General features: G+C 39.6%; 1 protein-coding gene across 7 annotated transcripts in view; it reads left to right on the forward strand.

Annotated features, from left to right (window-relative positions):
- Nucleotides 1–16,418, forward strand: part of map3k7 (mitogen-activated protein kinase kinase kinase 7) — a 29,208-nt gene extending 12,790 nt beyond the window's left edge. For all 7 annotated transcript variants that reach the window (XM_044168707.1, XM_044168706.1, XM_044168710.1 and 4 more), the window contains 5 exons: nucleotides 2,662–2,729; nucleotides 3,856–3,955; nucleotides 12,331–12,392; nucleotides 13,858–13,973; nucleotides 14,644–16,418. In XM_044168707.1, the coding sequence (XP_044024642.1) occupies nucleotides 2,662–2,729; nucleotides 3,856–3,955; nucleotides 12,331–12,392; nucleotides 13,858–13,973; nucleotides 14,644–14,824 (527 nt within the window). In that variant the 3' untranslated portion in view covers nucleotides 14,825–16,418. The remainder of the gene's footprint in view (nucleotides 1–2,661; nucleotides 2,730–3,855; nucleotides 3,956–12,330; nucleotides 12,393–13,857; nucleotides 13,974–14,643) is intronic.
- Nucleotides 16,419–18,331: the final 1,913 nt, after the last annotated feature.

The following is an 18,331-nucleotide window of genomic DNA, read 5'->3' on the forward strand; positions in this document are numbered from 1 at the left end:
GTGGACATCAGGCCTTTTCCCCAGCAGATAAATCCCTGGTGGTCATTGAGTAGGGGTTTAACAGTATACAAAATTCACAGTTCAGGGAAAATGTATAATAGTATTTTCAATACAGCAGGAACAACAAAAACACAGAAGATAACGGTTTTTGTCTTTCATTTTGAAAAATGTCAGCATTAAATGGTGTTCACTGGCTATAATTCTTACTGTAAAAAGTACAGCACTCAAACAGTCAATAATGCACCATCATTATTACAAAAGACTTAAATATATGGTGTTCTCTTTGGATTGGTCGTTTCTATATTTGCATTTCCTCAAATACTAAATAAAATTAAAATTGTCCATTTAGACAAGTGCAACATGTCTATAATTAACTTAAATCGGCCATTAGAGCCAGCAGTAAAGTTTAGTTACAATGAAACAGAAGTCAGAGCATCTTTAACTTCAGTAATGTGACACATTTCTGAATGAAACAGAACATGTGGGTTTAGTTACAAGAGTGATTGAAATCAAATCCTACTGATTTGATTGTATTGCTCAAAATGGTAAATGGACTGTACTTGTATAGTGCCTTTCTAGTCTTCCGACCACTCAAAGCGCTTCACACACTAGCCCAAGGACACTTTGACATATGGGCTGGGGGAAGCCGGTATCAAACTGCCAACCTTCCGATTGGTGGACAACCCGTTCTACCACCAAGTCACAGCTGCCAAAAGTGGGTATGGCTTAGCAAATACACAATACAGAGCTGTGAAGAGATATGGAGATGTAGACGTAGACAAATGTTCACCTCCACACACAGCTCCCTTACCTGTGTTAGATCAGGAAGAGGAGTATGAGTTAAATGAATAAATTCGACATCAACCACATTATTTGGAAATGTAAACAAAGTTTTTGCCAACTGAAATCCAAACACACACCTCCTACTAAGATATTGCTCTGCTAGCTACCCACGAGCTAACGATCAAGTGAGGTTTTTTAAGAGTTAGTTAGAACCCCAAATCACATTTGATTGGGTAACTTAATGTAATCGCCCAAGTTCAAGATGAGTGATTTTGAACTTTTTACAGGAAAAGGAAAGAGAGGTTTTGATATTAAAATATTCAAAAAAGATTTTGACACATATTTAGCATATAACAAGAGATAAATGAACAATTAACACAGGGACACAGGAATAGAACTCGGAAAATGTATGTTTTGTTATACTGTGTCCTTAAGATTTTCACATTCAGTCAATTCATACTCAGACTCACTCTTTCTGAATTTTCACAGTTACATGAATCGTTGTCGACATCTTCAATTCTTTCAACAATTCAAATATTTAAGTGAAACTAAATTGCATTTCAGTCTGATTATCAGGCTATGTCCATCCATAGGCAGTGAGAGCAGCTGCCGTGGTAGTGGGTAATTCCTGGACAACTACAGATTGTGCATAATGATAATGAACCAAAGATATATCAAAGTTGTGTTCAACAATGTCGCACATAATTTTAGTTTGTTTCACTACTCTTTGTCCAGTGTTGCTGTGACTTACAGGGAAACCATAATGCTCCCAAACTAGAGCTCTAAATGACACTGAGGACATCTCCTGCTCTGGTTTTTCATCTGCATTTGTCACACTCAATATATGAGTTTAACATCCATGGGCTAATCAGACTAAAATGGTTTAGCAAACAGACAAATACTCAATTCAGTTCAAAATACTTTATTCGTCCATCAAGGAGCAATTTGAGGAAAACAAATACAAACACACAAACAATTCATTTACACACATAAAAAGCAATCTAAAAATACTAATTTGACTTATTAAAGAGAGTTGAAAAACACAAGAGTTGATGGCAGTGGACAATCTGTAGCTGGCCAACAATATGTAACACTACAAAGGCACATTCTTTCAAAAAGTGGAAGTGCATTTAGCAATCTATACATAATATATCTATCCTATGAAACAACACTATGAAACAACATGATACATAAAATGAAGATCCAACAAGTTCTTAGTGTTCTCTTTTGAGTGCTTGTTTGTTATTGTGTGTTTCCTTAAGTGTTGTCTTCATTGTGTTATAGACAGAGCTTGTAGTCAGCCTAGACCAGATAAACCCAAGCATCTCTATTAGTTTTGAAGTGTGAGTAAGTATGATGAAGTTGAAAAAAGGCCCCCTTAAATTCTTGAAAAGCTGACATTTTGGACATACCAGGTTTTCACTCAGCAGCAATAATAATGCTGTATGTTTTTGTTGAATTAAGAGACACAGTGTAGTCAACAGTCCTACTAAAGAGCCACAATCAGTATGGTTCATATTGAACACAAATCAAAATTTTCAAATCCTCATTGAGGTCTAGAAAATGCACAGAAATTTGATATGATAAATATAAGTAGGCTTAGCTGTTCTTGTGGATAGGTTGGATCTACAGTGATATGTGTATGTTTTTTGAGCACAGTCAGTGGGGCTGGGTGCTTTAAGTGTTGTGATCTTGATCCAGCCATGCCACAGCACACGTTGACAGGCCAGGACATAGTAAAATCAGTGCAGCTGTCCCTGTGTGGCTCTCTGGGTCTGGATATCCCTCAAGCAAACACGGGCATCAATCTCCCAACATCACTATCCACAAACTCTTCTGGGTCTTATTCTTTCTCCTCTCTGTCCATCCTGTCCACAGCCACATGCGAGCCTCAAAGACGTCGGTCTGTGCAGGATCTGCCAGGCATCGGCACAGAGTCCAGCCAGGTAAGAAACAGTCAAACACTAGAAGTGAATGGCAGAGGGTCTGTGGCATTTCATTCATTGATGATTAGAGTCACTGTTGGAACAGGAAGTTTAAATTGGTCTGTGTAGCTGGTGTTACATTTTAGAGTCTGAGTTAAATTAAATTGCATGTTTGTTTATTTTTTTCAGCCACAGCATACCGACCTGCTGTATAAATTACATATCCTGTGCTCTATGTTTTATTTGTTGTTTGTTTTTGGTTTCATTATGGTGTCCCCTGTCTACCAGTGAATTTACAAGAGAGAATACAGTTGTTTCTGTCTGTGAAGACCGAGAAACTCAGTACTGTTTTTCCATACACTGACTCCTAATTGTTGATTGTATAGCCTACTGTTTTGTCTTCATACAATGTAATTATCACATATTGAAAAGTTTTTCGTGTGCTCTAAGAGAAAAGTAGACAACAAAAACACAGCTTTTAGGCTACTTCCCACAGGCAGTTCAAAACCAGAAGCTATGTCTCATAAAAGCACAAATCGTTTGAGCAAATGGAGTTGTGTTTGTGTGAATTTGCTTTGTTACCATTTTGATTCTATTTCCATATTAGGATCTACAGAGACACTCTAAAAAATTGTATGTTGGTAACATTGGATTAACTTCAGATTTGATGGTATTTGTTGTTATACCACTGCATACAAAATAATCATGTTGCATTGTAGACTAATATTCATAGTTTGTAAGGGACAATGTTCTACAATTATTTTGGATCATGCAGAGCTACAGCTGTCTCTCAAACCTGCAAGTTACCAGCTTCACAAGTTATTTCCAAAGTCCACTCTTTCCTCTTACTGCTGATTTGGACATCCAGATCCACCCAAATATGAAACACATTTGAAATCAAATTTGTGTGTTTTTTTCTAAATAGCTATTTATCAATTTTTTATTTGTTCCACAAATAACTCAGCTCTGTTGCTGCCCTCACCCAGAGGGTGTTATTTGGCATATGCCTCCAAATGTGCATGATAAGCAGATTGCTTTTACTTTTGTTTGTTTTTTGTTGTTGTCCGGACCACATTTTGCCATTTGAACATTCAGAAGCTGTGACTGGCTTCCCAGATGATTAACAGTGGTTTGTGCCGTCTTGCAGGGGAGCAGAAACAGCAGCCGGTCCTCCAGTCCTAGTGTGAGGATGATGCCACCAGATAAGATGAGCAGCAGAGGTTACTTCTCCCCTGATGACCCCACAGGTACTCATGACAACTTTTCTATTAAAGTCAGATACAACAACGCAATCACAGTAGAGTGAAATGAGAAAATATTTACACAATAAACACCTAAATTGCACCTAAAAAATAAAAGTATTATCAAAATATTTAATGTGTGATTTAATGTATTTTAAGTGTTTTGACTCTACTTACAGCCCAGTACTTAATCAGTGTAGCTACACATGGAAGTTGGAAGAAACTGACTTGATGCCTAATAAAACACTAAGAATATAAGCGTTGCGTGAGACGGACAACTAAACAACATGGCCAAAACGTTTATAGACAAGGTGTAAAGGAAAGCTGTAGAGGGCAGTATTGAATGACTTTAAAATTAGTTCAGCTTTAGTATACCAATAAATTTACTTAGTCTGGGCCAAGAAAAATAACAACCATTGTTGCCTTTTACTTTTGGTCCTTATTGTGTTCACTCTGACTTAACTGAACCAAGAAGAGTTAATATAAAGTTATATGAACTGACAGGTAACTCATGCACTAGAGGCTTTTGGTTGCTGTTGTTGGAAAACCGAATAAGGTTTATTTTGTATGAGCACCTGTGACAGTGGAATCTGTACTTGTTCACACATATGTGTCAGTATATTTGAAGTCACAGAGAAAAATGCTTTAGGAGTTGCAAACTTGTAGAATTTTTTAACAGTTAACTGTTACACCTTCTCAAATTCTTCATTACAGGTGTAGAAATCCTATGCTATGAATCACAGATTAAGAAACTCATATGCTCAGAGTTTTGCTACACTTGCTGCAGTGAATATGGTGCAAAACACATTCACACACTTAACAAAAAATGTGAAGTCATGGTATGCATATCTGCAAATCAGTATGTGAATACTTGCAATGAGAGGTGTACACCTGTAGAATATTTTCTCGCAAATCATTTTTTTCTCTCTGCTCTGCTATTTTTCTAGCACAAACAAGCCAATAACTACAACTGCTTGAATCTGCCTCTACATGTCTCAAATCCAGTTTTTTCACTCACAAATGACAACTTCTCTGCGCTCTCACTTTTGCAACATATCTCAGTGAAATGTGGAACAAAAGTGATATGTGTACCTATGGAGCCAGGGGCAGGCACTGTTCAGAGATCAGAGAACCCTTTTGGCCAATCAAAGGAGCTCTTTTGGGCGCCTGTCCATCTATTGTTTTTCCAACCCAGTTTAGATGAAACCACGCCCACTTCCGTATAGCTTGGAAAATAGCGACAAGGTGCATATTGGGTGCATATTTTCAAGATGTGCCCTCGGATTGCTAGTGCTGGATTGGTAGGCTAACTATAGCTTACGTACAACTTTATCACGAGGTTCCACAATTTTGCCGTCTACTGACCAAAATTCAAATCTCAATCAGACACCAGGTCTGGTTTTTATAGATGTTCTTTGGATGTATAAAACCTCTTAAAGCTACCTGGTCACCCACTTGAACCAGTTCTAAGCTGCTTAGATCGCACATACAAATGTCTAAACTTTTATTAATATGGACATGCTACACATCATTAGATCGGTTAGATTCTCCACAATTTTATTTTATTTTATGGAAACCATGACCACGAAGTATAATTCATTCAGATTTATCGGCATGGTAAACGAGAGACGGTCATAAAGTCCAATTATGTGTCCATTCCTTGATTATTTATATTCTTTTAGTGCGTATTGGCCCACCGATCAAAAGAATCAAAACGGATTTTCAAAAAATAAATCCAAGTTGAAATAACTACAGTAACTACTACGGCTTTCATCCTCTCTAAGGTGGGCTACCGGTGAAGTTTTCTGTATTTCCAAGCAGGGCTTTTTAGATTGCTTGGAGTGCAAATGACTCTTTTGCGGCCGAGTTGGGTTGTGAACTCTTTGCCATCGTTACCACACGGTTGTTGTTGAATTATTTGCTCATTTCAGCTTGACCTACATTTCATTATCAATCCATGAAAGTGACAATGTGTGACTCCTGTCCGTCATGCAGTGCATTCAGTGCAGCACAAGAACTCGTGAGGCAGACAGCCGCAGTAGTGCTGCTGTTTTTTCCACAGTCGAATTTTAATTTTCACAATCGAATGTCTGATATTTTTTTTTTTTTTAACAGTTCGATTATATAATCAAATTTAGAATATTCGTGACAGCCCTACTATGAGCACTTAGAGGCTGTATTATGTCGAGCTCTGGTTGTGTCTGTTTTTCTTGTGGTTGGTTTGTAAAAATAAAAAAAAAACAGCCAGCGGTGGTGCTGATACAGCAGGTTGTGAGCTGTAGTTTACCCAGTAAGTACACTGCTGCTGCTGCTCAGGGTCACTCCTCCTCCGGAGCCGCTGTTCACTGCCGGAGTGTCTGTGGGCTATGCAGAGCCACCGAAACCAAGTAGTCCTGGGCGCTTCATTTATTTTTCCAAGCTCGGTGTGCGTGGAGGGGCAGCCCGGCGGCAGCCCACCCTGCGGACACCCGGTCTGTCCTAGTGGAAGTACTGACAGCTGTCTCGTGTGCAGGGTCACAGTGTTAGTCAATTGTTAGTTTGCATGAATTTAGTAATTGCGTAGGCGCATTGTCGGGTTCTGTGTAGTTTATGGAATCTTGCTAGATCTGATGTCATCTGGAAAGAACAACTGTTAGCGCACTCACTGACCCACTGCCTTACTGCTGCTTGATAACGTTACGCGAAAGTCCCTTTACACCCAGGTGTTAAACTACCTAGCTAATGGTGAAATGCAAGTTTCAGACAAATGGTTGGAGGGCAAGAAGTTTGAACCATGGCTCAGGCCCGTCTCTGGAAATAACTGTGAGGCTTACTCTGTGTGTCAGAAGGCAATCATTTTAGTCTTGTTGAGGATCAACGCTGTTGGTCCCACATGCTAGCCACAAAGCCACTATGGGATGCAGACAGCGGGTTTTTCTGTGCTACACCACCATCCCTACCCACCACTGCTGAAGCTTTCATCATCCGCCCTTTCATCATCTACTGCTGACCTCCGAGTGATGATGGCCGCCACTCCAATGCGACATGGAGGTTCTGTGGTGTCTCAACACAGCAGCAAAAGACGGTGTAGTCCCTCATTCGTCCAGGAGTGTTCTATCGTAGAAAAGGTTTCAGTCTTAGTCATCTGGACACTGTTTTCAGAATCAAGACGTTTCGGCTCCCATCCGGAAGTCATTCTCAATTGTGAAAAAATTGGACGGGAACTGGAAATTTAAGCTACTCTGTGTTACATAAGCCCTGCCCTCAGGAGGGAATCTGCCTGAGTATCTGTTAATAGCTAGTTTCACCTGAAACTGACCTAATAGTTTCAAGATGGCCCAGTGATCAGTAATCAGGCCTATTGTTCTCTGGCTGCATCTACTTCATCACTGTTAAGTGCCTGATTAGCATGTGATAGGCGTGACCAAGGCGATAATACACTCTGATAGACTTTGGGCAGATTAAATCTCAGACCACCATTTCTGTTCAAAGAGGGGTCTCTTTCTTCACAAAAATGGCTTCCTTGACGCCCGCTCAAACCAACTCTTCTCTCTACTAAGAATCTTCACCTCGCTGTCTTCAAATGTGTGGTTTGTAGCTTTTAAATGCACGGCGCTCTGTAATCCTGAGTTAGCGTGTCGTCTGTGCTGATAAAGTCTTTTCAACACATACGGATCAATACCTGCTCTTTGACTCACACCATCCACTACAGCACAAGCTGGGTGTAATCCGGACATTACAACACAGAGCCTAAGAAGTGCCCACAGGCTCAGAGGGGAAGAAGAAAGAGGAAAGGCATGTCCAGAATGCACTCTCAGCCTGTGGTTATCCTACTTGGGCTATCAACAAAGTTAAAAGAGCCAAAAAACAAGACAAAAGTGTAACTGAACCGAGAAGGAACGGTGTCTCCATTCCTTATGTATCTGGACTGTCTGAAAAACTACAAAGGATCTTTAGACAGCACGATGTTCCTGTCTTCTTTAAACCAGGCAACACTTTAAGACAGAAACTCGTTCACCCTAAGGACAAGTTACCCACACAGAAACAGAGCAATGTTGTCTACTCCATTCAGTGCAGTGAGGAAAACTGCAAAGAACGGTACATAGGCGAAACCAAACAGCCACTTCACAAAAGACTTTATCAGCACAGACGACACGCTAACTCAGGATTACAGAGCGCCGTGCATTTGCATTTAAAAGCTACAAACCACACATTTGAAGACAGCGAGGTGAAGATTCTTAGTAGAGAGAAGAGTTGGTTTGAACGGGCGTCAAGGAAGCCATTTTTGTGAAGAAAGAGAACCCTCTTTGAACAGAAATGGTGGTCTGAGATTTAATCTGCCCAAAGTCTATCAGAGTGTATTATCACCTTGGTCACGCCTATCACATGCTAATCAGGCACTTAACAGTGATGAAGTAGATGCAGCCAGAAAACAATAGGCCTGATTACTGATCACTGGGCCATCTTGAAACTATTAGGTCAGTTTCAGGTGAAACTAGCTATTAACAGATACTCAGGCAGATTCCCTCCTGAGGGCAGGGCTTATGTAACTCAGATTAGCTTAAATTTCCAGTTCCTGTCCAATTTTTTCACAATTGAGAATGACTTCCGGATGGGAGCCAAACGTCTTGATTCTCTACGATACAGCAGCAAAACACCAATCCCTCAACTCTAATGACGGGATTTCAGATCTTTTTCAAGCGATGTTCCCAGATTCAGAAATAGCCAAGATGTTTGCCTGTGGAATAGATAAAACAGGGTACATAGTCCGATTCGGTTTAGCCCCATACTTTAAAGAACAGCTTGTTGATAGCATCAACAGATCCCATGATAGGTATTTGTTAAGAGGGTGCTCCTACGTGACATCACCCCCCTGAAGCTCACCAAAGTTTCATATTTAAAAGTTTTGCTAAAGTTTATTGGTCAAATACTGGTTATACAAGTACATGTAGGGCAATTATGGACCCCAAATTCCTTTTAATTGTGCCATATAGTATCCTAATAAATAGTTCATGTGTGTGTGTGTGTGTGTTATAGGGAACAAGATTGTGTTTTAGCTCCCGTGTATTGCTGATATTACTCTTTCTAATAAACCTTGCATTGGGTTATACTCAATTCATTCAACTCGAAGTGGCGATGAGGTCTTAAAATTAATGGAAAGGTCTTGAAAAGGTCTTAAAAGGTATTAAATGTAACTTCAGGATTCCTGCATATACCCTGTTAATGCGCTTTGATACGGACTGAATCAATGAGGATATAAAACAGTGTGACTCTGTAAAAGGGGGGAAACAGACAGAAACTCAGGGTTTGTTGAAAACCTTTAGGTTCACAGAGACAGTTACCACTGCAACTGACCCCGAGTTTAAGTTACCTCCTTTCTGGAACAGAAAATACAGAGGGGCGAATTCACAAAAGGATTGCGCTGCTTTTGTGGCTGCTAAACCTGCACAAACAAGAAGAAACCGTGTAATTCTCAAAGCACTGCAAAGAGTGAACTGCACCCCTAACTGTACTGCCAGGCAAATAGCGTCTTGGTGTTCCGGTGCTTTGCGGGTATGTAAATTAAGTAATATGCATACATTTGGTGCAAAATTGACCCCTTTCTATGCAAATGAGCCTCATTGCAAAAAAAGTCCAATTCACAAACACTAACACTTATAGCCACATGCAGTTAGAGTGAAATTATTAGCATCTTCAAAGGGTTGGTGGAAGCTGAAGTGCATTTATAAGCAGCGTCACACCAGACTTTCCAGTGAACATCACAGCAGTGATTGTAGGCAGGTGAAGCAATAGCTCATCACAGTACATCATATGTGCACAGGTGGCACAGAGACAGTAGGCTACAATGCCTGATATTCACCATGAGGGAATGAAACTGTAAAACACCTGCTGCTGTGAGGAACTGAGACGGTGGTTATGCACTGTAACAGTCCAGCATAAAGCAGAGTAGGAAAGAAAATAGCTCTCCATGCGCCCAGAGGTATGAGGGAGAGTGCACAGTCATAGAAAAACGAGAGACATCCTGCAGATAGAAACGAATGAAAGAGGAGGGGAGTTATTAGATAATTAGAATAGTTAGAATTAGAATAAGTTCTCTTTCAATGAATAGAAAGTATTGTTCTTGCAACTGCATTTATAACAATTGCTACTTTAGTATACCTTAAGAACAAATATTACTGGGACCACTACAGAGAATTGCAAATTAACATTTAACAGACGCAAAACAATGGCAAATTGCACTCAGCTGTAAAACTTTTTGGGCGTGTTTGCGCTGTAATATCATTAGTGCAGTATCTAGCGATCGCAAATGATGAGCAATTCATGGTGCTATCAGCGGCCGCAATTCATTCTTTGTTAATTCACACTAGAGTTTCCCTCATCTCAGGGTTAACAAACTCAGAGTTTGTTTGTTTCACTAAACCTGCTTTCTGGAATACACCCCAGAGCTACACAAAATACAGCTGCTCTGCTTGACTCAAACTGTTAACTCATAGTCCTTCAGAATAAATGTTTCCCATTACTCAGCACTCTGATAAAAAGTAAATTTATCAAATTCAGTGCCCCATGTCGCTATTTTCCAAGCTATATGGAAGTGGGCGTGGTTTCATCTAAACTGGGTTGGAAAAACAATAGATGGACAGGCGCCCAAAGGAGCTCCTTTGATTGGCCAAAAGGGTTCTCTGATCTGTGAACAGTGCCCGCCACTGGCTCCACAGGTACACAAATCACTTTTGCTCCACATTTCACTGAGATATGTTGCAAAAGTGAGAGCGCAGAGAAGTTTCATTTCTGAGTGAAAAAACTGCATTTGAGGCTCTTAGAAGCAGATTCAAGCAGTTATAGTTATTGGCTTGTTTGTGCTAGAAAGATATCCAAGAAAAAAAAATTGTGAGAAAATATTCTACAGGTGTACAACTCTTTTTTTGTCCACAGCATTTTGAATAGGAGTGTGTGAATGTGTTTTGCACCATATTCACTGCAGCAAGTGTAGCAAAACTGTGAGCGTATCAGTTTGCATAGGATTTGTGCACCTGCAATGAAGAATTTGAGAAGGTGTAACTGTTGTGTACTATTTGTGTGAGAGAAAAAGTTTGCAACTCCTAAAGCATTTTTCTCTGTGACTTCAAATTTACTGATACACGTGTGACTATTTTCTACAACTACAGATTCCACTGTCACAGGTGCTCAGTTGTTTTGCTCCAATAATACCTTCATAATTTTGGTGACCGACAGCACTTTGCTGTACCTTATTTCTCTTCTCTGGTGTCAAGAGCTCATGAAGAAAAAGTTATGACTGTTCTTAGTCAAGACTGCAGCTGGACTCCATATGTCATAAATAATGATGTAGAGGTATACCTGTGTTTTAACTTGACTCTGGGCACCTGAAAAGACCCACCTTCTCAGGCGGTCTTGTCTTAGATGTCATGGTTAAGAGAAACAAGTGAAGGTTGGATTTTACACCTCAGTTGATTGATTGAAACGGGACACTCCTGTTAGTTGCCCTTTAAACACAGTGGCTGTAACAGCATCAGTGTCATTGTGGCCAGTTGTTGTAAATCTGTCAGGCTGCACATTGTGTGTAGTGTTAAGGCCTTTACACAAAGGGGGCTGGGTTTTTTGTGCAGTTAATTCGCACGTCAATATATTTTTTCGAACTGTTGTTTTTGTCATTAGTACGTTTACAGAGAACACGAATATTACACAGCGAAAAAGCACCGTAATTTTTTAATTTTTTTTTCTTCGCACAGTGAATAAAGGCATCAACCTATGATGTTGCGCGGAACGGATGTCACGTCACAACTCGTAATGACAATGGCGGACCTGTTTGATTTTGATTTTTCCAAAGAAGCGCAGACAGTTTTTTAACTGTTAAAGATCTAGAGAGGATTTCTGCAGCAGCGCAGTGAAAGCCTGATCCCACTGAGAGAAATTCCACCTGGATGTCTACAATGTTGTGACAACTCCGGCAGAAGTGTGTGATGGAGGTGGTGCTGCTGACCATCCTGTCCTTTGTGTCCGTGTGGTCGGAGGTAAAGATCATATTTGACAGACACGCTGTCTACTGGAACAGCTCCAAGCCCAAGTGAGTTTTAGTATGATCTGGCGCAAATCTTTTATTGAACAAGTGTTGCAACTGTCACAAATTCAGATTGATGCCGGTATGAATAGTTTTGACTCAAAATATTTGCAGGCGAGTACTTCACATTTTCGTGCCGTTTCTTTGTCACGCCCCTAGTGTGTAAAGGCCTTTAATCAGTGATTTACGGTGCTGGCCAGCCCAAGCTGAGGAGGTGGTCAAGAGGTCATTTCTGAAGAAAGACCTATGGTGGAAAGCCGACACTATTCCTGCGCAGTCAGAAAAAACAAACAGCCTTTGCACTCTCTTTCTTCTCTTTTCTCAGACACCAACGGCTCAGACAACTCCATTCCCATGGCTTATCTCACCCTGGATCACCAGCTGCAGGTACACCATCCAATCAGCCTCCAGCAAATAACACTACTTACAAGCCGTTTGTTGTTCAATTTAAATATTGTCAGATACAAGCTGCATTGAATCAGCTTTAACTATGTTTTGGTGCTAAGCTATCTAAGCTATCAATCAGAGCTCCCCAAAACAGGGCTAAGTAATGTTCAGGATCATATTAACGTTCAAATGGTAGTTTATGGACAGGGTATTTTAAATAGGCTGCTCTCTGCCCCCAAATCACGTCACATGGTAGCACATGCAGGTTGGATGACATTACACCTTAAGTGGCAGAACTCCAAATAATGTCAATTATAAAGTTTTTATTAGGTTTATAGATAAACGTTGCTTTCTTCCCAACTTGTTTTAAATGGTTGAATAATGTTAAATTGGTTAGCATGTTTGGTTCAGTTGCTAAAGTTGACCTGCTTGCTAGCTTTTTTTGTCTGCAAAGGTTTAAGGTTTGTGATTGAACTCTGGCTAGTAGTAATGGTTTCAGATGTGTGTTGGGCATTGTTGAGAGAGTTGGATAATAATGAATGGGAAGCCGGGGTCAAAACGATGAATGGGAGCCCAACTTTATGTGAGTCAAACACCGGCTAAATACTGGCTAAAGGTACTTTTTTACTTTGCTAGCATTGTCTCGTCAAATGCAATGCTGCATTGTTATGGTAAAATGGACCAAAACATGATATGAAATGTTTAACTTTTGTAGCGGTAGCTCACACTAGGTGTGATTAGCCTCGTTAAAGACTCCACCTAATATTACTAGTAAAGGGGTATGGTGTGATTAACTGATAAGAGTCAGTGGCAGTTAATAATCCTAGCAAACTCGACTAACTTTGAATCGTACATTTAGGTATGTAAAGTTCATTCTAGATTTGTCAGTGGGCAAAATTGTAGGCTACTATTTGTGTTATTGGTGTTCAGGCCATTCAGTTTTTGGTGTGCAGGTAGCATTGGTTAATGTAATTCATAAGAAAAAGGGATTCAGGTTATAAAATAATAATAATGATACATTTTATTTACCTAGCACTTGCCAAGCATAGAGCACAAAGGACTTTTCAAAAGAAACAAAATAAAATACAATGACGGAATACTAAAAAAATAATAATAATAATATTAAAACAGAGCATTAAAACAAAGCAAGAAATAAAAAAACAACAGTAAGAGGAGATAGTTGTAACAGTAGTGACATTAAAACATCTAAAGGTTATGCCCATATACTGAAATGCTTCTATAACATTTGTCTTCTAACCATAGACTGCACTTTTTTAAAATCAGACTTCCACAGAGAGGAACACATTAGTGTATGGCACAATCACTGTCTGTCATACCAGCTAGATCATCACTGAAAATGTCTGGAAAAGTCCTGGAAAATGAGCTCTAGAAAAAAGTGGGAACCCTGGTAATGCATGAGCAGATTTTGAAGTCAGTTAACTGCAACATGCGTTTTTATTTCCAGCCTCTCGCTCCCTGTCCCAACTCCAAAGAGTCCATGGCTGTGTTTGAGCAGCACTGCAAGATGGCCCAAGAATACCTGAAAGTGCAAACAGAGATTGCCCTGCTGATCCAGAGAAAGTAAGTCTAGCTGCACAAAGCAGCCAAATTTCAAGGACATTTTGTGCTTAGAAAGGGTTTGGTTTGGTGTTGAGGCTATTCAATGTACTTCTAAGTACACTGCAACCAAGGTAAGTGCTTCTTATTATACATGTTGCCACAAGGCCAGCAGAATAAACAGAGCCATATTAAGGCGACTTCACATGATAAAGACATTTTAATGTGGAGATGTGAGTGTACAGAAAGCCACCCAAAGGCAATGACCGAATTTAGCAGACAAATTGTGCACTGCTTTTATTTTGAAAGTAAATCCTCCAGTGATCAAGTATTTGTCATAACATCCCGCTGAGAATGGTGATGGTTCAGGCAAAAAATGAGAAGCTGCTAGCTGAATGTTTTCTTCACTGCTCTTTGCTAATGAGAAAGAAAGAGGACACAGATTACATATTCGTTAGCCTTTAGGGAATCTGTGTATTTTGCCAACCTCTGTGTCAGAGAGTCACTTCTACCAGTGTGCTCAAATAATTTTTCACATTCTCTAAATTACACTCAAATTAATTCAAATGAATTACATGTTAGTACAAATTTGCAGCCCTAATGTAGTGACAATGCCACAAGTCTGTTATTCGAGTATAAACAAATTAATAACAGTCTCAGAGGATTAATATTGCTTCATATCCCTTCTGTGCAGGAAGGAGCTCATCGCTGAACTGGACCAAGATGAGAAGGACCAGCAGAACACGTCCCGTCTGGTGCAGGAGCACAAAAAGCTGCTGGAGGAGAACAAAAGTCTGTCCACATACTACCAGAAGTGCAAAAAACAACTGGAGCTGATCCGGGTCCAGCAACAGAAGAGACAGGGCACGTCGTGATGAGACAGAGACAAATGAACTGTTACCATCCCCTCCCTGCCCACCCCATCCTCACCCCAGCACTATAACACTACCCACTCTCATGCTCTGCGTGCGCACACACACACACACACACACACACACACACACACACATTGTTCCTAGTCCAGCTTTGTAAAGAGACCTGCATTCTACTGTGTCCTGCATGATGCATTGTAGACCCTTACGTCTGTCCAGCAGGAAGATGACATCCTCTGTACATACATTTGCACATCCATCAGTGTATTCTGTGACCACAGACCAAACAATCACTGCACCCCATCCTGATCACCCCAGACCCTGCTGCTGTGGTCCAGGATGGACTTTTTCTTCAGCAGCCGTGTGTCCTCTGAGTGTGATGGCAGGCCAATGAGTGTGGGTTGTGTGTTTCTATGTTTGCTCTCAGGGCCTCTGGGCTGCCGTGTGTCCACTCCTCAACGGCTGACAGCCACGCCGTCCTCCAGAATGTGAAAACCAAGACAAAGGCTTTTCAGCAAGAAGTGTGAATAATATGCAGAATTTTGAGAGCAATGAGGATGGTTGAAACCTGTTTTACAGTGCGCATGTGGAATCCCTGTTGTGCAAAACACACACCCCTTAAATCAACATATTTATCTCTATCCTATCCCTTTTCTAATCGTGAGCATGAGCCCTTCCACAGACCACCATACCTGATTACTTCTTCAAGGTGTTTGATGTATTCAGTTCAGAGAAGGATGTACTTCTTGTCAGGCAACACAGAAAAAGGAATAGCTCGGGGTTTGTGTACACCTGGATGCAGCGGTAATAATCTGCTCCTCATGCTCTTAAAAACACAGCTAGCTTCCAGAGCAAATACAGAGAGCTGTGGATTCCCTTCTTATTTTGACTAAAGTATTGTTTTTGTGTGTAGATGTTTTTGTCTTTTCTATTCAGTAGTTCACTTTGTATGACAGCTCTTGTCATTTTTGCATTAGGATATATTTTATCTGGTCTGAGAATGCCCTTACAGACAAAATAGAGGAGCTCATAGATCCCTATAAAGTATCTAGTTTGTTTTTAGTTCACATGTTGCCTTAGAAGTTGCCTGCATTTTAAGTGCTTGTTTTACGTGACGTTTAGTGGGGATAAAATCTTAAAAAAAAGATATTTTTAATGTAATGGACATTGAATGAAATTCTTTCCGGAGGTGTGTGAGAAAGATATGTCAGTAAGCTGATAATGTAAATGTTTCCCACCAGCTTTCCATCCAAACAATGACATGTACTCTAAAAGAAGGATTGGATGTGATATTTTTTTTCTTGGTCTCATGTCCCTCAAGTATTTTTGCACAATCACTTTGTTTTGTCTGGTCATATACAAATTTTATTTCTCATTTAAGCAATTCTGTTTTTAAAAGTGCAAGACTTGACAAGTCTTACTTTTAAATACTTTTAAAGTTACTTTACAGGAGTGAATCTTCACTGCTTCTCCTCATAAGAATTAATTTACCACACACATCACACTGTTTATTAACTGTTTCCTAAGTTATTGGGAACTGAGGTACAGTATATGACCGTGAGCAAGGCATTATGAAATAAACTGAATGGTGAAAAGATTAACTTTTTCACGCCTGAATGTTTGTGTTGGATGCATGTACAGTGTCCCTTTTTTAATTTCTGCTTAACCAAACAGATTATCAATATTCTGTAAAGCCATGTGATTTATTGAAGTGCCAAGTATAAAAATTCCATGTGATGATTAGATAAATGTTTTCAGCTGCTTAAGTTTTGCTACAGACAATGCTGACTGTCATCCTCTGCAGAAATTAGAAATTTATTTAATGTTTATTTGTATAGGGCCAAGTAGATAGCACAAGCCAATGCCACATACTGCAACATGTAGTAGTAGTAGTTTAAGTAGTTTAAGATAATTTGCAATGCCCATCCCTAGATGGGCCTTTAAACAAGACTAAGAGTCTACAGCCATGCTAGTAGCTCTGTGAGGCTTTTCATAGGTACAGCTAAAGTCAGCATGATAACATGCTCACGATGACATGTTTACCATTTTCACCATCTTAGGTTACTGTCTTAGCATGCTAACATTTGCTACATCAACAGGCAACACAAAGTACAGCTGAGGCTGATGGGAATGTCATTAGTTTTGCAGGTATTTGTTCATAAACCAAAGTATTGGACAAAGTGTTGATGGCGCTAGATGAAAAGTCAGGATCAAAGTGATAACAATTCATCCCGAGGGGGACATGAACGTCGATACCAAACGTCATGACAATCCAATATTTGTCGAGACTTTTCACTCAAGACCATAAATGTCAACCTCATGGTGGTGCTAGAGGAAAGTTCACTAGATCTCCAAAGTCATTAGTATTCATCCTGTGGGCGCCATAGATATCTGTACCAAATTTCATGGCAATCCACTAATTAGTGGATTAGAGTAATTGTTGAGCTATTTCACTAAAAAATAAAAATGTCAACCTCATGGTGGCACTAGAGGAAATGTCAGGGGAGTCAGTAGGATTCATCTTCTGTGATCCATAAATGTCATGTAATAGTTGTTGAAATATTTCAGTCTGGACCAAAGTGGTGGCCTGAGAGACCGACACTGCCATCCTTAGAGCCATGCCACTAGAATGGCTAAAAATGTGCGAGCTGTAATTGTTATTTTTGTGGGTTTTATTATTGTGATTCTTACTGAAGCTACTTACTTACTAAAACTCTTTTAAAACAAAAACCTTGGTAAAGAGTGGTTTGACAAAATATCTTAACAAAAGGTCCACTTACTAGCTTTTTCCAGAACTTTCAAACGCATCATGGTCTTCATCAGCAGATGGCGTTTGCTCAGTTAATTTAATTTGCTAATGAAAACCATGAGACATTGTTTGGTTAGTTTGGTCACCCAACCACAATGACAAATACAGTAACAAACGACACAAGTCAGACAGGTTAGGTCAGGTCAAGTCAGAAGCCCACCAAATTAAAATTTTTAATTAAATTAATTTTAAAAATGTGAATAACAAATTATTTTCAGGATTGGGTGATAGAGTTTGGACAAGTTACTGCACATGAGACAATGTCATATAGGATGGGTAATAGGGCAGAAAAATATTGTCACAAGTGGGGCATATACTGTATATTCCTTTTATAAATGTGTAAGCGAAAGGATGAGGTGGAATCACATTGACTTCCATGAGGGAGTTAGGATTTTATACTCTCATAATTGTTGCTTTTATTCTCTCCTTTTTCTTCATTTCTAATAAAGAGGTTTTGTATTTTGGTTGACCCCACTTCTGTATCTAGTCTGATATATGTTTCTGATATTATATTACAAAATGAAAATAGTTATAAAAAACAATGCAAATAAAATTGATCAGTTAATAAAAGCCAAACCTTATAAATCATTCTGCTGAGCTTCTGGGCATCCATAAATGCTCACTCAACACACTATTTAGACTACTAAAAACACCAGATAGAGTGACTTTCAAACTGATTACTTATTAAGCATTTATCAGAC

Source organism: Siniperca chuatsi, linkage group LG16 (assembly GCF_020085105.1).
Source record: "Siniperca chuatsi isolate FFG_IHB_CAS linkage group LG16, ASM2008510v1, whole genome shotgun sequence".
NCBI classification, from domain to species: domain Eukaryota; kingdom Metazoa; phylum Chordata; class Actinopteri; order Centrarchiformes; family Sinipercidae; genus Siniperca; species Siniperca chuatsi.